The 22,857-nt window shown below is 34.4% G+C and overlaps 1 protein-coding gene across 1 annotated transcript in view; it reads left to right on the top strand.

The window, feature by feature from the left end:
* Nucleotides 1-788: 788 nt before the first annotated feature.
* The window catches only part of dennd3a (DENN/MADD domain containing 3a), a 35,985-nt gene continuing 13,916 nt past the window's right edge, over nt 789-22,857 (top strand). The window contains exons 1-16 of the mRNA XM_042744980.1: nt 789-1,046; nt 4,512-4,706; nt 5,546-5,600; nt 5,650-5,877; nt 5,956-6,071; nt 6,752-6,882; nt 6,963-7,074; nt 7,179-7,298; nt 8,164-8,382; nt 8,574-8,689; nt 9,986-10,141; nt 11,206-11,302; nt 11,407-11,510; nt 15,383-15,564; nt 17,034-17,564; nt 22,575-22,834. Of these exons, the coding sequence (XP_042600914.1) occupies nt 4,623-4,706; nt 5,546-5,600; nt 5,650-5,877; nt 5,956-6,071; nt 6,752-6,882; nt 6,963-7,074; nt 7,179-7,298; nt 8,164-8,382; nt 8,574-8,689; nt 9,986-10,141; nt 11,206-11,302; nt 11,407-11,510; nt 15,383-15,564; nt 17,034-17,564; nt 22,575-22,834 (2,511 nt within the window). The 5' untranslated portion in view covers nt 789-1,046; nt 4,512-4,622. The remainder of the gene's footprint in view (nt 1,047-4,511; nt 4,707-5,545; nt 5,601-5,649; nt 5,878-5,955; nt 6,072-6,751; nt 6,883-6,962; nt 7,075-7,178; nt 7,299-8,163; nt 8,383-8,573; nt 8,690-9,985; nt 10,142-11,205; nt 11,303-11,406; nt 11,511-15,382; nt 15,565-17,033; nt 17,565-22,574; nt 22,835-22,857) is intronic.

The following is a 22,857-nucleotide window of genomic DNA, read 5'->3' as shown; positions in this document are numbered from 1 at the left end:
TATTTAGATTCATGTACCTAGTTCCTCTCTGAATGATTCGCGATACACACTCCGAAGTCCCAATCTAAATCAAATGATTTTATATATATATATATATGTGTGTGTGTGTGTGTGTGTGTGTATATATATGTGTGTGTATATATATATATATATATGTGTATATGTATGTGTATATATATGTGTGTGTATATATATATATATATATATGTGTGTGTGTGTATATATATGTGTATATATATGTGTGTGTGTGTGTGTGTGTGTATATATCGATCACAGGCCCCTGAATCTAATATATGTATATATATATATGTATATATATATATATATATATATATATATAGGCACTATTTTATTTTAGAGTAGTAATGATGGCCTTTAGGTCAGTAATCAGACATAAACACTAGGCGGCGTTTTTTTTTAACCAGATTTTGAATACACGTGGAGAGAAGAGCATATATATAAAATAAAATGTATATTAATTACTGTCGATGAACCTTCACTAGTCCAGTTAAAATCAGTTTAGGTGTTCTTTATAGTACGTTTAAGTTACCGCGGATAGATTTTGTACGTTTTTCAGCTCTGGGAGCTTACTTTACGAGTTCTACGTTGACGGGTTTGAATATGAATATTCATGACGTAAGGTGACGTTTGACTAGTCCTACCTGATTGGCCGAAAAGGCGGGCGTTAAGTCAGTAGGCGAGTCTCATTATAGTGACGGCGTGACGCAAGAATATTAATTAGGTCATCTGACTGGACGCTTCGAAAAGGTTACCAAGCAACGTCAGAATTGCCTAATTAATATTCATGAGTCGAGTCTTTCCAGTGTGATTGGTCGTCTCGGCAGCGGAGCTCCGGTTGCGGGATTTCCATCCATCTTTCAGAAAGGATTTGACGGGTCAAGTCGCCACTGTATCCCGCCTTCATAGTCACAACAAGGCGTGTTCTGTAACGGACTCTTATCTACATCAACAGCAGCGCGGTTGTTCTTTCTTTCTGTTTAGACTCACACTGAGTGACCGACAGCGCGCTGAAACACAGAACACAGGTTTGTTTACATTACACCGAATCTTTACTGAATATGAATTAATATTTTGTCGCTGCTACTGACGAGACATTTCTCTATGTTCAGTCACTGTAACGTATTTTATGCTTTTAAACTCGGATCTGTTCGGTGTATCTCTTTATTTTCGGCTGACAGCGTGTCATAGAAAGTGAAAACAGGTGGGAAATAGTGCATGAAATATCATATTTTAGGCAAAACCAACCGATAATAACAAAATCGTTGGTTGTTTTATGTATTTGTCTATTTAGCTTGTTTACAGTGTTACAAATAACTTTTTAAAATTAATGTTTATATGTATACAGTGTAATTACAGTGTATATATGTGTATGTATATATATATTATATACACACACACACTTAAATTATGTGATTTAAATTGTAATGATAATACACTCACATTTAAGTTTACATTTTGCCATTTTAAATACATACGCACATATGTGTTACATATAAACAGTTTTTAAAGACATTGTTGTTAAAAATCTAAGAGCACAAACTTGCGTTTCTTAATGTAATTTAATACAACCATTTAACTTGTTAAACGAATTAACTTAAATGTTTCTGCTGTGTTACATGAATTTTTAATTCGTGAAAGGTTGTCATGTGTAATAATAATTATACAGAAGGTTAGAGCACTTGTTTCCAGTAGTGTAGCTAAACCGAAGGAGGTATTATCTCAGGAACGACAAATCTTGGTTTTCCTGGCTTTTCCCAACTGGTCTTGACGTCTTTGTCAAACTTGGCTACAGCAATATGATTGTTCTCTCTCTCTCTCTCTCTCTCTCTCTCTCTCTCTCTCTCTCTCTCTCTCTCTCTCTCTCTCTCTCTCTCTGTCTCTCTCTCTCTGTCTCTCTGTCTCTCTCTCTCTCTCTCTGTCTCTGTCTGTACGTGACTTCACTCGCCGCTTTGCTCAGGAATCATGAAGAGCAGGGTCTGTGTTGCAGCTATTGTGCATGTGGTGTAAACACACGTACAGTCTTACAGTAGATGCTTCGGTCTCTCTGAGAGGACAGAACTGTGACAAACTCCATACTTTCATATTCAGTCCTAGTCTTAGTTTGGACTTGATCCAGTTTCTGACAAGAAGCAGATGTTGTTTTGGGAGTGGTTCACTGCATGTAGTCATTCTGATGCGAAAACAGAGGAGCAATCAGGGAGAACCAGACTATTAGACTGTATTATTTATTCCTGACCTCTAATGATGCAAATGTGAAAACATTCACTTAATGGGAGAAAATCTTCTTGAATATCCTGTTTCACTCACAAATACTTTACATTGTGGAATACATTGTTTGCAAATTCAGTTTGACATTAACATGTAGACCTGGGGTTTTCAGTTCGTTAGGTGCCACAGATCCGCAGATGTGACCCTTCACCACAAAACCAGTCATAATTATCATACAACTATTTGAAAATCTGGAATCTGAGGGTGCAAAAAATCAAAATACTGAGAAAATTGCGTTTAAAGTTGTCCAAATGGAGTCCTTAGCAATGCATATTAATAATCAAAAATGAAGTTTTGATATACACTGAACAAAATTATAAACGGAACACTTTTGTTTTTGCCCCCATTTTTCATGAGCTGAACTCAAAGATCTAAGACTTTTTCTATGTACACAAAAGGCCAGTTTCTCTCAAATATTGTTCACAAATCTGTCTAAATCTGTGTTAGTGAGATAATCCATCCACCTCACAGGTGTGGCATATCAAGATGCTGATTAAACAGCATGATTATTGCACAGGTGTGCCTTAGGCTGGCCACAATAAAAGGCCACTCTAAAATGTGCAGAATCCATGCAGTAGTATTATTTTAATTGTTTAAAAAAAAAAAAAACTAAATTATAAAACACAATTAAAATTAACTAATCAGACTATCTTTGCTTTTCTTTTTTTATTTTAAAATAAAATACTGTTGTCATATTTAATTTAATTTTTATTTTATATATTGAATTTTGTGCATTCATTATTTTAACACATTATTTTTTTTCCCATAATTAATCTGACTGACCCTTTCCTCAAATTATCTAGTTTTTATAAAAAGCACTTGAGCTTTCAGACATTTTTCATATGTGATGTTTCAGTTTTTCTTTTTTAATAAATGTGCAAAAATGTCAACAATTCTTTGTGTTTTTCTGTCACTATGGGGTGCTGTGTGTACATTAATGAGGGGAAAAAAAGAACTTAAATGATTTTAGCAAATGGCTGCAATATAACAAAGATGAAAAATTTAAGGGGGATTATCTCGGCAAAGGAGAAGTGCTCACTAACACAGATTCAGACAGATTTGTGAACAATATTTGAGAGAAATTGGCCTTTTGTGTATATAGAAAAAGTCTTAGATCTTTGAGTTCAGCTCATGAAAAATGGGGGCAAAAACAAAAGTGTTGCGTTTATAATTTTGTTCAGTGTATTTACGGTAGGAAATTTACTAAATATCTTCATGGAACATGATCTTTACTTAATATACTAATGATTTTTGGCATAAAATAAAAATCAATAATTTTGACTCATACAATGTATTGTTGGCCATTGCTACAAATATAACTGTGCTACTTATGACTGTTTTTGTAGTCCAGGGTCACGAATATCACCATCCTGAAATTTTTTAAGTCAGCTATTTATTTTGATGTATAAAGACCCAATTTAAACAGTAGGATGTTTGATTTATTTATTTTAGCTTTTTCATTTATTTATTTTAGCCTTTTAATTTATTTATTTAAGGTTGTTATAGTTAACTAAAACTAAAACTACATTTTAATAAAATAAAATACAAAAAAAAGAACTTATTTTAATTCAGCTAGTTTCCAAGGAAATATTTGTCATTTTCATTAAATAAATAAAAGGAATATAATAAAACTAGATATATTTTTATAACAATTTATAAATAAATAAGTAGTATACAAATAAGAATAATAGCAGAATATAATTAAATATATATATTAAATCTTATGCTTTATTGTATATATTTTCTTTTACATTTGTCACTGTTTTTCTCTAAACTTTTCCACGGACTCCAGTTTGAAAACCCCTTTTCTAGAGTACATATTTTATAATTATTGAAGGGTAAATATTTGCAGCTGATGGCCTTTGTCTTGGCAGGGCTGGTTTTTCTTTAAGTTTTGTGAATGATGACACATTAATCTATGATAACATGTAAATCATCCACTTGACTCAGATGGGAGACGCTGGATCATTAACTGATTGTGAAACACACGTTCTCAAACTTCCCTTTTTGCTTGCGTGCATCTTTAAAAAATAAATGATTCTTATAGCTGCAAGATTGCAATTGCAATATCAATAGGTGTTTTTTTAGTCTCTGTGATATTCAGGTCTCTAGATGTCGCATGACTAACCGTAAGCAATAGTAATAGCGTTTGCTTTTACAGTCAGTGTGACTAAAAATGTCTGGTGTGGCATAAACTGAAGTCTTAGTAACCATTTCAACAGACCTACAGGAAGCTGAAGAACAACAATGGGGCCGAAGACTGAAGACTGAAGACTAGTGTATGTGAGTGGCTGGAAGAGCACCGAGACCAGAGCTCAGCAGAACCGGATCTGATGGCAGAAATCTTCCCGTCTGGTCTGTTGGAGGCGTGTGTGGTGCTCGGAGTATCCAACGAACGTCTGAAAGAACTAGGCCTGGTGACACTTCTCAAGCTTTTCAGTGTTTACAGCCAATCTGTGCAAAATGTTGAGCAAAAAACTATGAAAATGCTGTTTAAAATTCTATTGATAATTAATAATAATAATAATAATGGTAATAAAAACAATCTTTTTATAAAATAAATGTGTATAGTTATGCATACAGTATGTAATATAATTATTAAAATCCCATGTAAAATATAAGATATTGTCCTGTCTTATATCTTATATATCATCCTGTATAATATATATATATATATATATATATATATATATATATATATATATATATATATATATATATATATATTATACAGGATGATATATAATATAATTGAAAAGCAAAATGTGTAGTTAAATTAATTAAAAAAGAAAATGTATTAATGTCAGTATTATTAATGTTTTTAAAATATTTATGTTATTAATAAAATATAATGGTTAAATTATTTGTTATTTTAATAATAATAAACAATAAAGTAGTAATAAATCAAATATATGTTATGTTATATTATTAATAATAATTATCAATTTTAATGTAAAATATTAGAAAATATAAAATATCTCTGTGTGTGTATATATATTGTATATATTTTATACATTTTATAAATAATGTATTTATAGAAATATATAAATAATATATATATGACAGGTAGTGACAGGAAGTGACATGGAGAGATGTAGGGATCGGGAAGTGTCTATATAATATATATATATATATATATATATATATATATATATATATATATATATATATATATATATATATATATATATAGTATGTAAATTATAATTAAAAGTTCCCTTGAAAAAACTTTCCAGATCATCTTGTTTGGACGCAGCTGCAGGATAAAGTCAAAGAGCCCCTGGTGGAGGCGGAGGTGCTGCAGGTTCACGCTCCACCGTTTGTGACGAAGGATGGTGGAGGCGGAGGTGCTGCAGGTCACGCCCCCGTTTGTGACGAAGGAGAGCTCCAGTAACGGCACTCAACAGGATCTCGCTCCGGCCTTCAGCAGAACCCAGCGGAGACGCTCCTTTAAGAAGAAGAGAGACCGACCGCTTTCCACCATCAGCAATTCTGGCCAAACCAACGAACCAGCGGTCGCCACCTCAAACGACCTCAGCGTACCTCAGAACATCGACCTGATAGCCCTGCTGCAGCTCTGCTTCCCAGGTAACCTTCGCAAACGCCTCAGTCTGGTATTCTGTGTCTAACAGTAACTCTGACGGCGTCTGGTTTGTCATTGGACAGATGGGTTGAGAATAACCAGTGAGAGCAGAGAAGACTACTATCATTTCCTGGTGTTCACAGATGTGTTTGGGAACCAGACTCATGGTGTGGTGGCTCAGTACTGCAAACCTGTTCATGTGAGATGTCTTATCATTAGCTGAGAGTATTATCAGTAATCTATACTACTATAATAATTATGATAAAAAACAACATATACACTACCATTCAAAAGGGGGTCAGTGAGATGATTCTTTATTGCTTTATTGCATTGACTTGATCAAACATACAGAAAAACAGTAATATTATGAAATACTATTACAATTAATATTATGAAATACTATTACAATTTAAAATTTAATAATAACAAAATAATCGTTTTCTATGTGAATATATGTTAAAATATAATTTATTGCTGTGATCAAAGCTGAATTTTTCGGCACCATTACTCCAGTCTTCAGCATCACATGATTCATCAGAAACATTTCTTTGATGATTATCAATGTTGAAAACCGTTGTGCTGCTTCATATTTTTGTGGAAACTGTGATGCATTTTATATTTCAGGATTCTTTGATGAATAGAAAGTTTAAAACTTTATTTGCATTTATCTGAAGCAGAAATCTTATGTAACATTTACTCTCACTTTTGATCAATTTAATGCATTCTTGCTGAATAAAAGAATCCCCAAAACCTTTAAATGATAGTCTATGTTAAAATATGCATGATTTATAATAAATATGAATATTAAGTATTAAATTCCTATGTAAAAAGTTTGTAAAATATAGTCTCTTATTCATTCGTCATGTTGTGTTACTGTAGTTCCATCCAGATAATGGGATTCATCAAAACGGCCACCGGCTGAACAAACTCCAGCGTCTGTTCACCACATACAGCATCTGTATCATCTCCAAATATCCATATTATAACGGCCTCAGAGACTGTCTGTCCAGGTGAGAGCCACTCCATAACATTGTTTAGCTGTAACATGAAGTACAGTGTTTGTTGTAATCAGTTTATGTCTCTGTCGTAGTTTCTTGCTCCAGCTGAAGACGTCCCGCTTGTTTGATTTTGAAGAGCAGGTGAAGGAGTTTTCTGCCAAACTGGCGCTGGTGCCCATCCCGCCTCCTGGACCGCTGCATGTGGTGAGCATCGTCACTCTTTACTAATAAATGTGATTACTTTACCCGTGCAAGATATGCAAGCTGTTTCAGATCACCTTCTTCATTGCTTGTGGATGTTTCTCCAGGTGTTCAATCTCAGACCCTTCCAGATTGAACTTCCCTCCAGACTGGATGTGGATCGGCCCGTCATGGACCTCGATCTTCACCTGCCCTTTCTGTGTTTCAAACCCGAACAGATCCTGGAGGTCAGGAGATTCACGCCACTTCTGTGCCTCTTAAGATCAAATACATCTCAACTTACCAGGGTTACTATTGTTAACTAAAACTATTAAAAACACTGAAATAAAACAAAATATATGAAAAGTTTAATGTTGATTTAACAGCTAACTGAAATAAAAAGAAATGTAGTGCATAAACTGATATATAAATAAATTTAAGTTACATAGGCAAATGCATATAACAATTACTGAAACTTTATGAAAATTAGAAATGTTACCTTGACAACTAACTGAAATAAAATAAGTTCAAATTTAAGTACTAAAATGACTAAAACTGAAATAAAAATAAATTAAAACTAATAGAAATATAAAAAACCAATACATATTACAAAAGCACATCAAATTACTAAAACCTAAAATAAAATATAAATATTAACTGAAAACTAAATTAAACTTTTTTTAAGTAAAAAAATTAAGTTAAAGTTGAAGCTTAGAAATAAATTAAAGCTATATATATATATATATATATATATATATATATATATATATATATATATATATATATATATATATATATATATATATATATATATATATATATATAAAAAACATAATATAACAGAATTACCAAACAAACTAAAATTAAAATGAAAATATAAAAATAAAAGCTCTATAATAGTACTATTAGAACTATAATAGTATATAAATAATACTAAAATAACATTTCAAGCCATTTTAAAAGTATTTTGTGTCTAGACCGGCCCTAAACTAGCGGTTAAACTCACACTTTTCTTTTTACAAGACATTTTTGAGGAGATGCTTATGTATTTACAGCTTGAAATATTAAATATCATTTCAAAGGAACTCTTCTTGATGGGTTTGTTGCTCTCAGATCATCAGCAGTATCCTGATGGAGCAGAGGGTGGTGTTTCTGTCCACAGACTGGGCCAAACTCACACTAGTCTCCGAATGCTTCATGATCTTCATTCACCCGCTGCGCTGGCAGCATACGTTCGTACCCGTCCTGTCTCGCCAAATGCTGGACTTCATCATGGCTCCCACCGCCTTCCTGATGGGCTGCCACACGTCCCACTTCGAGGAGGTCGCAGAGGTACGGACCAGCTTCATATCATGCTTGGTTTGAATGCATGCTCCAAACCCTTAGTAAACCCTTTCCAGTCAGTTTGGAAATGCTGATTATGTGACGCTCAGATCAGTTGTACTGCACTGATAGCAGTGTACTGTTGCTAAATAGGCCTGATTGTGGCTCAGTTGATGACAGATTGCTGTGTCTTTTGCCAGGAGTTGGATGATCTGGTTCTTATAGACATTGACAAAGGAACAGTGTTGTCTTCCAGCTCAAACAGACTTGAGCTTCCAGATGTGCCACTGACAGCCAAAGATTGTTTTATATTTCAGTAAGAGACTTCCTGTTTCACTTTGCATACAATATTGTATAAACGTTTTGGGTCAGTAAGATAGATATATATATATATATATATATATTAGGGCTGTCAAATGATTAATCACGATTAATCACATCCAAAATAAAAGTTTTGTTTACATAATATATGTGTGTATACTGTGTATATTTATTATGTATATATAAATACACACACATGCATGTATATATTTAAGAAGAATATGTTATGTTTATATATTAAATATATTTATATATAATATAAAATATAAGAATATAAATATATAAATGTATATACATGTAAATATTTTCTAAATATATAATTTATGTGTGTGTATTTATATATACATCATAAATATACCCTGTACACATACATATATTATGTAAACAAAACTTTTATTTTGGATGTGATTAATAAATAAATACAAAAAGATTAGAGAAGCTTGTGTTAGTATATATATATATATATATATATATATATATATATATATATATATATATATATATATATATATATATATATATATATATATATATATATTTTTTTTTTTTTTTTTTTTTAAAGCAGTCTCTATAGGAAAAAAAAAACATTAATATTGTTAAATATTATTGTAATTTAAAATAACTGTTTTCTGTGTGATTATCTGTTAAAATGTAATTTATTTCTCTGATTCGCAGCTGAATTTTCAGCATCATTACTCCAGTCTTCAGTGTCACATGATCTTCAGAAATCATTCTAATATGCTGATTTGCTGCTCAAGAAACATTTCTGATTATTATCAATGTTGAAAACAGATGTGCTGCTTCATAATTTTGTGGAAACTGTGATCAATTTAATTTTTCAGGGTTTTTTGATGAATAGAAAGTTAAACAGAGCAGCAAATACTTAAAACAAAAATCTAACATTGTAAATCACCACAACTTTGCAAAACTTATATACGGACACCAACACAGCATTTTAACAATTCAAAAAAAACTCACTTCACCTTTATTTTGTACACCAGCCGGATGTTATTGTAATTCGTCACAGCATGGCATCCCTTATATTTATTTTGATGTGATTCACTGGACTGTTGAACATGATCCTGCTGTGTACAAAGCATCATACTCAAAGGAGCTCAGAGACACAATTAAGTAAATTGCAAATAACAGAGTCATCCATCACATAAACACAAAATAAACATAAACAGAAACGCAGCGCTGCAGGGTGGATTGTGTGCTAATAGTTCAGCTTCAGGTTGTGGTGTGAATGTGAAGCTGCAGTGTTGAGTGTGTTTTGTGTGTGTTTGTGCAGAGCTAAAGGGCTTCAGCTTCACTATGATCTGGATGTGTGCCGCGCCGGAAGCCACACTGACATCAACGAGCTGCGCGCTCACAGGAGACAGTGGCAGCGCAAAGTCAATACCGTCATCCTCAACATCACCTTGGAGCTCACCGTCAACATCTTCAGGTCTCGAGCTCAACACTTCTAGACTTTTTTGTCATTGTATTTGCACAAAAGAGGGTTTTAAATTTGTTTTGCATGATCATGTTTTTACCCTTTCTCTGTAAGGCATTGTGTCAAAGACTATAATTGTTTACGTTTTGTAAAAACTTGTATTGTTATAGTTAGCTAAAAGTATAAAAAATTAATTTCTGAAATTTAAATGAAGCTGAAATAAAATGAAATATGAATATTAGATGAAAAACTTAAATGTTAAAAAATGTAAACAATTAAGAAAAAAGATTTTGCCATTCAATTTTGCTAAATTTGCCCAAGAATTAAAATATGTTTATGTTTAAAATACTAAAATTACTAATACAAAAACATAAGTAAAAATATATTAAATTAAAGCTGAGTAGAAATATTTAAACTAATATAACAACAAATAAAATGACAAAAGCACCTCACAAAAATGACTAAAACTAATATTAAACAAAAAAATAATAATATTTAATATTACAATAGTATATGAGTAATACTAAAATAACACTGATGGCAACAAACAATAAACTGTTCTCCATTTAAATGTTTTTTTTCTAAAAAGCCACAACTTGCAAAAAGCAGTGTTTTACAAAAAAGTAAAAAAAAAAAAAAAAAAAAAAGTATTACTGTAATAAAAATCTAATGACAATAACTGTCATTGGAATATTATATTATATTATATTATATTATATTATATTATATTATATTATATTATATTATATTATATTATATTATATTATATTATATTATATTACAATAAAAAGATCTATGTATGTGTCATATGTAAATGACCTCGGTTATGACTGGCTAAACTCTTCTCATTACAGAATGCTGTGATTTATTCTAGATTGAAAAAACTTTTCAGAACTTCAACATCCTGTCATTTCTGATTTGGTCGGATTTATTTGAAAAACCAAGGATTTAAAAGGTTTTATTCTCTAACAGAAGCATCCTGCAGTTTCTCCTGCTGAAATGTGAACACAGTGATGTTGTTTCATGCTCTGTGTTTGATCTGAAATCCATACGCTGTCTTTTTCTGCTCTCTGCAGTGAAGTTTGTGACTTCCTGAACTATGGGCATCGTGTTTTCAACAGCGAGGAGTTCCTCAGGTCCAGAGAGATGACCGATCACACGTTCTACAAGAAGGTCAATAAATACTTGTGTCCGGTTGTACACTCCGCATGTGCTTCTCTACCAAACCCATTCACTCATGCATGTGTGTGTGTGTGTGTGTGTGTGTGTGTTTGTAGGTTTTAGACACTCATATATTCCACTCATTTCTACGGGACCGTTTGAACCAAAAGAATGACGCTTTCACTCGCATGCAGCTGAACATCCGCTCAGAGACTCGCAGGTAAATAAAAGTCAACATTAATGGACTCTTTCATCTCATCTTTTTTTTTTTCTTCCTGTGTCCACTTTTTATTCATTAAAAGAATATTCTGTGTTATTTTTCAGCTATTTTTTATTGCTCGTTTTGCATTACCATGCCAAAGCATATAAATTAAGTGCATTTACAGTAAATAACAATCAAGAAAGCAGGACAGAAATACAAATTGCACGATCAGCTGTAAATTTCTAAATCCTCTTTCTGAGGTAGGATTTCTTCTCTATGCGGATACTGCACTGATTTAATGTTTGTGTGCAGAGTTTGTACAATGTAAACATTCAGGGCTTTCGACAACATATAGTTTTAGGAACTAGCCAGAAGAGTTGTTCCTAGAAAACCAATTTCTCCCTCGGGCCGTTATCCTGTTTGCATTCGCACCAGCAGCAGGAACTCTGAAGCTTTCGGAGGTGGATGCCAGCTGTTTGGGAATGCAGTCGTGTAAGACAATTAAACAGAAATATTTTGATGACAGACTTTCCTCAGGCATTTCAGAACGATCAAAACAACATACAGTATAGATGCTGAGAGAAATTTATTCAGTAAATGTGTTTCCACCGTAGTTTATGCACATTTTTTCTTATTGGATAAAAATTTATCCTACTCATATGTGCGCATAAGTTTTTATGCACTTTTTTAGAATTTATGCGCATCTTGGCGTTTCCAGCCAGTGTTTTTTTTAACCCCTTAGCCGTCAAAGATCGCAGACGGCCCCAGATTATTATTGTTTCACTTTCACAGCACGTTAAACATCACTCTCTTACTTGATCTGGAGAAACTGTGCATCAGTTGAAAGTTTAAAGATTCTAACTTCGATATTTTGACCACTGTTTTGATAAAACATTGTTGCAGTGAAAGTTATTTATTAATTTATGTCAGGAGTGTGCAAAAAATAATAAATCCGTATTATGCCAAATTTTGAATAGAAATTCACCACTCATTCATATTCAGTCACGTCAGCAGTGGTTTACTTGTGTTCACATAGACTCACTGAACAGCGTCAAAAAGGGTTTATAGACCAAAGATGCATATCTACGGAGATATATTGATATATTTACTGATGTTTACTTCATATTTCTTCAGACAGAATAATCATTTCTATTCATTTTCCACTGATTTACGCGATCTGATGATAAATAGCCTCTCCCAGCGCTGTATGTGTGTGTGCCGAGCTTCGTGCACGCGCTGTGTCTCACACAGACTCTGATTCGTCCTTCGCCTTGTCAATCTTAGAGTCCCATAACAAGACAACGTCACATCGTGTCACATGCTTCATGTACACTTCCGCATTGATATCTGACCACAACAACACAGATACACCTCTGTACCCACGACATATCCAAACAATAAACACGAGATTACGATAGTAAAGATTGGTATGCGATTTTCTTGAGATTTGGGACATTTTTATAGAAAATATTGAAAATGTACATCTGAAATGCTAACTTGTGCAGCGATGTAAAAGGCTATAAATAGCATATTTTTACAACAGTAAACGACCAAATTCCACTTGTACTCGCAAAAGGAAGTTATTACAAACACTCGATCGGGGTTTAAAGTGAGTTTTGAGTAAAAGTGTACTAATAATTTCATAAATAGTCTGATATAGCTTGATGCTACCGTTAGCTCTAATGCTGCTAGATAACAGGTGCGGTTCTTCTTCATAATGCATTTTTTCATAATAATTCACGTAAGGTCGTAAGAAAATGTTTTATTGTATTTTTATAGTAAGGCTTTTAATAAAAGTGGGGCAAATGAATACTGGAACTGAAGATTTGTGTCTTTGTAGACCTTAAAATACCACAACAAAGGCTAATAATGGCGGAATAAAAACAAAAGAATAATGATAAAAGAATAATGCGGATAATGTGTCATACCTGGCGGAGGTGTGAAAGGATCGTTTCGTGAGAACAATAGAATCATGAATGGAGGATCAGTTCAGAGCCAAATAAACATGAGAAAGCATAAATGAGAGCTTTACATGTGAGTTTACAGAAGATGACAGGGGTCATAAATCAATCCGATTAGCCTTCTATAAAAACACACGACATGGCCTTAGAAAATATTTCATAAAATTCACAGTTTTACAGATTATATTATGAAATTTCAAATGAAGCATTGGTAGACTTGTGGCTTTAGCTACACTATGTTTCTAAACACATATCCTACATCAACAATTTTTTAAATACATTTAAAAAATATGTTTTTCATATTTCTATTTTTGTTTTTATGTTTGAGTTTATATATCTTTATTATCATAACAGTCTGAGTAATTCTGATTCCTGAACAGTAAACTTTGGAGTGTCAGCTTTGTGAACATATGTTGATTATGTATCTAATCACAAAGAAACACCATCATATTTCAAACACATTTAAATTAACACATTACTTTCCCTAATCACAAAATTCTTAATAACATTTTACAATTTTTAATGCGATATTCCAAAATGCGCATAAAAATAGGTGGATGGAAACAGCTGTCTTTATGTGCAGCATTTACAAACATCAACACCCGGTGAACGGAGGACGGCGTGATTGGAGCTGTTTTTGTTGTGTGTCGTGGCGTTTCGTAATATTGGAGATGAAATGTAAACGCACAATTTACGTGATTGAAGAAACGTGAAAATCTGACTAAATCTACTATGACAACTTGCAGTGTTATCATAGAGGCTGAGAAAAGAACACAATGCTGCACAACAGGTAAATGCCGTTATTATCACTGTTTTCCATGTTTGTGGAGTAATGGCTTTTTAAAAATGCCGTGTAGCCGCTGTGTCGTTTGGCCAATCAGCATACACTTACAGTACATCACTGGTAGTTCCTATAGAACTGTTTTAGACCTTTCTGTGAAGTAGGAGCTTATTTAATCCCTGCAAACAGAGTTCCTAGAGCTAAAACCGTTCCTAATTCCTGAGGTGCGAACACGCCAAAAACTTCCACCAATAGTTCTAGGAGCTATGAAAAGGTTCCTCTGTTGCAAAAGGTCCTATTCTTTACAGCTTTTTTTAGCTGATCGTGCATTAGGGATGCTTGATGAAAAGTTAGTAATCGGGAATGTGACTGTATATGTATATCCAGCCTAATAGACTGATCACTGTTTATAGGGCTCATGGCAACCAGAAACAGTGGACACAAATATGTATCAAACAAATACAGGAAATAGTTAGTCATCACAGGAAACAAAAACCATCAACACCTCCTCATTCCCTTTCTGTCCAGCAATGAGAATGAGGCTTGAATCTGACTCTGTGATGCTTTCTATTGAAGGAAGGGGAAGTTAAACACTATATTTACCACCACAATAAACCTACTGTGCATGCCAGTGTGTACCATTGAAAACATCTCACACGTGAAAGGCACAGCAGTCCTGTTTAATTCTCCAGGGTCAGAGGACGAGTGAACATGAACATAAAAACTAAAGTATGACCATTTTTCAGTTCATTTTGACTCATCTCTTCCTGATAACAGATACCAAGGATGGTAACCAGGGTTCTTTCTTTTTTTGTAGCTGGTAATGACATTAGTTTGTATGTAACTTAACATGTTTTGTATGTGATTCTGTCACAGCAGCCGGTGTTTTACTTCTGAGGAAATGAAGCATGTTTTTTTTGTTCACTGCACATTTGCCTGTTGTAAGTGTATTTACTGTAAACATGTTCCCATTCATTTCTACTCACCGAGGAACATATTGAAATGATTATCAGCAGGTCACACATGCATCACAAGACATTAGGTTAAAAAACAACACAATATTTTTTTAAGATTCAGTTTGGGTGATGAAATCCATCATTTGAGAAGAATGAGCTGAAATAAATCACATTTCCATCTCTGTCCCTCAGGATGAGAGCCATGACAGAGTCTCCACACAGACCCACGATGGAGGAGATCAGCCGCAAGTACCTCAGACCAGAGAACTGCCTGAACAGCAGGCTGGGGATGAGTATGCCAAACCTGGCCGACCACCGACTGGTCGCCGTCCCGGTCCGACAGATGTCCATGAGGACCGTGCCTTTCCACAGCGGTGAGGAAACTTGAATAAACTTTTAACAAGACATCATATATTCTGAAACAAGTCTTAGCCAGGGAACCTCAAGGGATTTATGTGGTTTAATTTTATTATTTTCCTTTATTGTAGTATTGGTGCCATAGATATTGCAGGACGTGCCAAAAATAATATAAATATATTACAATATTCATAGTATAAAAACAATATAAATTATAACATGTAAAGTATATAACAAGTAATTGAGAGAGAAAAAAATTTAGTTACATCTTAGTTACAACAATTAAGTTACATAGTTTTAAAATTATTTAATCTTTTAAGCATTATGTGTTTTTTAGCATTTTAATTGATATAATTAATATTTATGTTAAATATACATTAATATTACAGTTTTTGATATATATTTTTAATTGTATTGATATTAATTATATTAATTCTGTAATAATATTAATTTAATCACCTTTAAAAAAAACTATAAACCTTTAAAAGTTTGCTGAGAAGCACTGTTTTATAGAGTGTTTATTGCACATAAAAAAAAGAGCATGTGCCCTCAGCAGGTGATGTCATCAGTATTTTGGTTTATTTTCCTGGAATAGAAATGTGATTATCTGCTATACTTTTATTTTGTCAACCTTCATGTGTGCACTAACATATAGGGTCTGATTACACTTTGTCACTTTATGTGTTTTCTCTGATTGGATAGCTATCTGATTTGTTAAAACGGTTCCATTTACACTTAAACCACATTTACCACATAAATCTGTCTCTGCAAATCTGATATAAATCTGATCGTCAATTCCCACACTATATGGAAATTTAATGGAGTTCACATCAACGAAAGCGACCGATATGCGCTGCATTTTATTCATCATCAGCTAATTTCAAGATGAATCACCGCAACAGGAGAGCGTGTGGCATCAGCATTGGAAAGATAAGTTAGTCTAACTACTTTTAATAAATGATTTTGTGTTGCATGTCTGCAACTTACTTTCAGTTTCATTTGCTGCAGTTTGTACGTCAGCTTGCTGAAGAGATACTCAGCTACTCATCCACAGCGATGCGTGTTGAATTAATGCTGTCATATCTGACTACAACACAGCATATAGCCTATAACACGTTTTTTTTTTAGCATTTTGGGAGGAGTAAAATTTACAAATGTGGCTTTAACAACCAGATGCATTCAGACTTGTTCAGTTTCGTCTGGAATGCGGCCCAGATCACTTCCTGAAGTGGTTTGAGAGATGGGATTTAAATCCATCTCGAAAGTGTTTCAGAGGGCATTTACATCTTGTCTTTTGATGGTCGGATAGCTCTATCCAATCAGAGAAAGTATATTAAGTGACCAGGTGTAAACAGGCCCATAGACAGACTAAAAGCTATAAAACTTTCACTTGTATTTAAGAAAGAAAGTAAACATAGTCAAATTAGATTTTGTGTCATCTATAAAACGTTGTACGTGTCACTTATCTCCTATTTCATATTATCAGGTTCCTGGAGTCCCTCAAGGCCAATCAAAACCTTTAAACTCCCAGAATTCCCTCCCCCGCTCTCCTACCAATACGTTCAGAGTTACTACAATGATCTCATCAAAGAGTTGAGCAAAGCCATCTCCACATCAACCCCAGATGACTCCGCCCTCATGGCCCGTTTTTATTACCTGCGAGGACTGGTGAACTCTGTTGCCGGGAAACGCGTGGATGCCCTCAGAGACTTCCAGAGCTTGTATAAGACAGACATGGACATCTTTCCTGCAGAGCTGCTGAACGCGCTGGTTGAGTCTCTACCGGCGGAGGAGAGGAGGACAGCCGAGCGACGCCCTGATTTGAAGCGTCTGATCAGCCGGGTGAAAAGAGAGAATGAACGAGACAGGGCACGACCGATAGATGACGGGACGGTGAAGAGATTCGAACTGCCCAAGAAACACTTGCACATGGAAGACTTTGTGCAGCGCGTTCAGGAGTCGGGCATCGTGAGAGATCAGGGCACCATCCAGCGGCTGTTTGAGGCGCTGACTGTGGGTGAGTGCAAAGCACAACCAATCAGCTGTTGTTTCTTTGGGCCGAAGTGATGAGCAAACTAATGGTCTACTAAAACAAAACAAAACAAATCAACATTCACCTCTTTTCCAACCCAACCCAACAGAAATCAAATTAACAAGCAGACTTGATGCCTCACTGCTCTATCAGGCAATGACTTTGCAGGCAGCGCTTGTGTGTGAAGGTACCTTCCAAAGCTGATTTTGGACAGACTTTGGAGACAGTTTAATTGTCTAGAACAAAGTAGACAGAGGTTTGGTGATAGCTAAGCAAACATTAAATTACTACAAATTCAATACTAATTTCTCATTAGAAATGACTTCAAAAGTAAAAAAAAATTGGTCAAAAAGTTTAGCACACAAACTGACTATCAACCTCAGCTGTCAGACGCCATCATTTTTTGTTTGTGAAACTGTCACAAATCTGAATGTGCAGAATAGATGGATAGATAGCTGGAGAGATGATGGGTGCAGGGACAGATGGACAGACAGATAAATAGATGGATGTATAGGTAGATAGGTAGATGATGGATGGATGGATGGGTAGATAGACAGGTAAATGATGATGGATGGGTAGATAGACAGGTAGATGATGGATGGATGGATGGATGGATGAATGGGTAGATAGACAGGTAAATGATGATGGATGGGTAGATAGACAGGTAGATGATGGATGGATGGATGGATGGATGGGTAGATAGACAGACAGGTAGATGATGGATGGATGGGTAGATAGATAGATGATGGATGGATGGATGGATGGTAGGTAGATGATGGATGAATGAGTAGATAGATAGACAGGTAGAGGATGGATGGATGGATGGATGAGTAGATAAATAGATGATGGATGAATGGGTAGATAGACAAGGAGATGATAGATGGATGGATGGGTAGATGATGGATGGATGGGCAGATAAATAGATGATGGATGAAAGGGTAGATAGATAGACAGGTAGATGATAGATGGATGGATGGGTAGATAGATAGATGATGAATGAATGGTAGATAGATAGACAGGTAGATGATGGATGGATGGATGGATGGGTAGAGAGATGGATAGGTATATGGTAGATGGATGGATGGGTAGATAGACAGGTATATGGTGGATGGATTGATTAAATAGAGAGATGATGGATGAATGGCTAGATCGACAGGTAGATGATGGATTGATGGATGGGTAGATAGATAGACGATGGATGAATGGGTAGATTGACAGGTAGATGATGGATGGATGGATGGATGGATGAGTAGATAAATAGATGATGGATGAATGGTAGATAGACAAGTAGATGATGAATAGATGGATGGATGGGTAGATAGATAGACAGGTAGATGATGATGGATGGATGGGTGGATGGGTAGATAGATAGATGATGGATGAATGGGTAGATAGATAGACAGGTAGATGATGGATGGATGGATGGATGGATGAGTAGATAAATAGATGATGAATGAAAGGGTAGATAGACAAGTAGATGATAGATGGATGGATGGTAGATTATGGATTGATGGGTAGATAGATAGACAGGTAGATGATGGATGGATGGATGGGCAGATAAATAGATGATGGATGAATGGGTAGATAGACAAGGAGATGATAGATGGATGGATGGGTAGATAGATAGACAGGTAGATGATGGATGGATGGGCAGATAAATAGATGATGGATGAAAGGGTAGATAGATAGACAGGTAGATGATAGATGGATGGATGGGTAGATAGATAGATGATGGATGAATGGTAGATGGATAGACAGGTAGATGATGGATGGATGGATGGTTAGATAGATAGATGATGGATGAATGGGTAGATAGACAGGTAGATGATGGATTGATGGATGGGTAGATAGAGAGATGATGGATGAATGGCTAGATAGACAGGTAGATGATGGATTGATGGATGGGTAGATAGATAGACGATAGATGAATGGGTAGATTGACAGGTAGATGATGGATGGATGGATGGATGGATGGATGGATGAGTAGATAAATAGATGATGGATGAATGGTAGATAGACAAGTAGATGATGAATAGATGGATGGATGGGTAGATAGATAGATAGACACATGATGGATGAATGGGTAGATAGATAGGCAGGTAGATGATGGATGGATGGATGGATGAGTAGATAAATAGATGATGAATGAAAGGGTAGATAGACAAGTAGATGATAGATGGATGGATGGTAGATTATGGATGGATGGGTAGATAGATAGACAGGTAGATGATGGATGGATGGATGGATGGATGGGCAGATAAATAGATGATGGATGAATGGGTAGATAGATAGACAGGTAGATGATAGATGGATGGAAGGGTAGATAGATAGATGATGAATGAATGGGTAGATAGATAGACAGGTAGATGATGGATGGATGGATGAGCAGATAAATAGATGATGAATGAATGGGTAGATAGATAGACAGGTAGATGATGGATGGATGGATGGTTGGATGGATAAGTAGATAAATAGATGATGGATCAATGGGTAGATAGACAAGTAGATGGTAGATTATGGATGGATGGGTAGATAGATAGATAGATGATGGATGAATGGGTAGATAGATAGACAGGTAGATGATAGATGGATGGATGGGTAGATGATGGATCAATAGACAAAGAGACAGATGGGTAGACAGATATATGGATGATGGATGGATGGATGGATGGATGGATGGATGGATGGATGGATAGATAGATAGATAGTGGTGGTGGTATATAAATTTGGATGATGCAACAGCTGATGGCCATAGTTGTAAAAAAAAAATTTTTTGTCTGTGTTGTATTAAAATATACAGTTATATATAATATAACTATACAAATATATAACAATATAAATATACAATATATTATATTATACTGATAACATCTGCTTCCAGTATTGGCCCAGTTAAGCAGATAAAAACCATTGGAATATGCTGATATTAATATTGGCTGATAGTGATATGCTCACTGATGTATCATGCATCTCTAGTGTTTTTTGTAAAAATGGCTTTGGTTTGTCAGGTGTGGATTCCACTTCGCAGTCTGTGTTTTACCTTGAGCTGAAGGGTAAGCGTGGTTTGCATGTGCCATCAGTACTAACAGCATCATGGCACGATGGCACACGTGTGACTCCCTACCTGCATGTGCATGAGTGTGTGTGTGTGCGCGTGAAGGAATGTTCTTCAGGTAGCCACATTCAGAGCTGCCATCTTTAACCCAGTTTGTGTTTAACCTCTAGCTGTACTCATGTGTTCACTTGCTTGAGTAGCACAACGCTGGTTAATCATTTCCTGTCTGTTTAAAGTCATGTAACATTGAAAGCTCTGTGACACATCAGTTCCTGGATGGTATATAACAGGTTTGAGTTTGTTGTGTGTGTCAATTCTGCATTTCTTACTCATACACTCATTCTTTATTTTAAAAAAACATTTAAATGCGAGGCGCAACTGTTCAGTAAACATTCAGGTTTTGAGGAGATATTTTTGCTTTATTAACTAATTAACTAAGTCTTCAGTGTCACATGATCCTTCAGAAATAATTCTAATATGCTGATTTATTATCAGTGCTGGAAACTTTTTTTTTTTCTTTATTTTTGATCAAATAAATGCAGCCTTGATGAGCATAAGAGACTTCTTTAAAAAACATTACAAGTCTTACTGATCTCAAACTTTTGATCGGTAGTGTATATCTTACTGGAATTAACCATAACGCTTTATTGCTTGGAGCCATAAAGTAAATAAAGCACCTTTATCTCAGATGCCACGAGATCTGCAATAATTCAGTCATCATTTACTCCTGCTCATGTTCTCAAACTACATGACGCTCCTTCTGTTGTGTAATGCAGAAGAGACGCTTTGGTCATTTAAAGTCTACATCATGTTTGAATATATCATTAGCATATAATGATTACATTTGAGTCTGTTCCTCAAACAAATATAACACATGTAACTTCAGAAGACCTGCAGTATAGACAGTATAGTGCATGAGTCATGGGACTGATTTTATTTAGTGTTTTTTGCCATGTTTGTCCCTTTTCCCTATTCTTGTATTTGTGCATTTGTGTTCCATGGAAAAAAAAAGTCCTACATGTTTGGAGAGTAAATGATGAGTAAATGATGACTATTTAAAACTTCAAAGTTCTACCCATTAAATCAAAGTTTAAAGAAAAAAAAAGTAGTGTAAAAATATGTAAATAAATGATAAAAATAAGATTATTAAACTATTAATAAATAATTAAATTATTAATAAATACAAAATAATAATATATAAATACATTTATAATTAAATTGCAAATCAATCAATCAATCAACAAACCAAAGTTTAGAGGAAAAACAGCATAAAAATAAATAAAAACTAAGATGAAACTAACTAAAAAATAGTAGTTTAGTACATTGAAAACTGAAAAAAATAAGTGAATAGTAAAATAAAAATGTAAATAAATAAAACTAGAATATATATATATGCATTCATAATTAAATTCTATAATCATTGAAACACAGTTTAAAAATTAATTTTAAATTTAATTAATAATTAAAAAAAGATAACCAGTCAATCGATGCTTAGAAAAGACAGTGTAAAAAAATTTAAAGATGATAAATATAAAATAAGATTACACTAAATAAAAAAATATAGATATGTATAATATATAATAAATATATAATTAGATTAAATTAAATTAAATAAATACATATATAATAATTTTTTTTAAAATAAATAATACGTGTAACAGTACAGTAGTATAGTGCATAGTGTAAAAAAACGTAATGTAATATAATAAAAACTAAATATTTTCCAAATAATATTTAACACATTTATCTTAATTTATAATAAATATACAATAATAACAGTATAAATTGGGTTTTATCTATGGAAATATATAGCGGCTTTTTTTTAGGATGCAGGTGCCTCGCACAAGGATGATCATATTTTGAGCTGCATTGCATCTAAAAGATTGATAGCCCAAGATCTACAGTAAAGCGTTCATGTTTGCGATCTTTCCTTCACACAGGTCAGCAGAAGCAGGTGGATCCAGAGACCTTCTGCTTCTTCTACAACTACTGGAAGGAGACCGAAGGGGCGGCTCAGGACGTGGATCTGCCGGCCGGCGTGCTGGAGCACCTGGTGACGGACGAATGTGTCTACAAGCTCTCGTCTTCAGTGAAGACCAGCCACGGCGTGGGGAAGATCGCCATGACCCAGCGCAGGCTCTTCCTGCTGACGGAGGGCCGGCCGGGATACGTGGAGATCACCAAGTTCAGAGATATTGAGGTCAGGATCGCTCAGCCCAGGTT

This window comes from Cyprinus carpio, chromosome B19, assembly GCF_018340385.1.
Source record: "Cyprinus carpio isolate SPL01 chromosome B19, ASM1834038v1, whole genome shotgun sequence".
In the NCBI taxonomy this organism is placed as follows: domain Eukaryota; kingdom Metazoa; phylum Chordata; class Actinopteri; order Cypriniformes; family Cyprinidae; genus Cyprinus; species Cyprinus carpio.
This window is presented reverse-complemented; position numbering and strand designations above follow the sequence as displayed.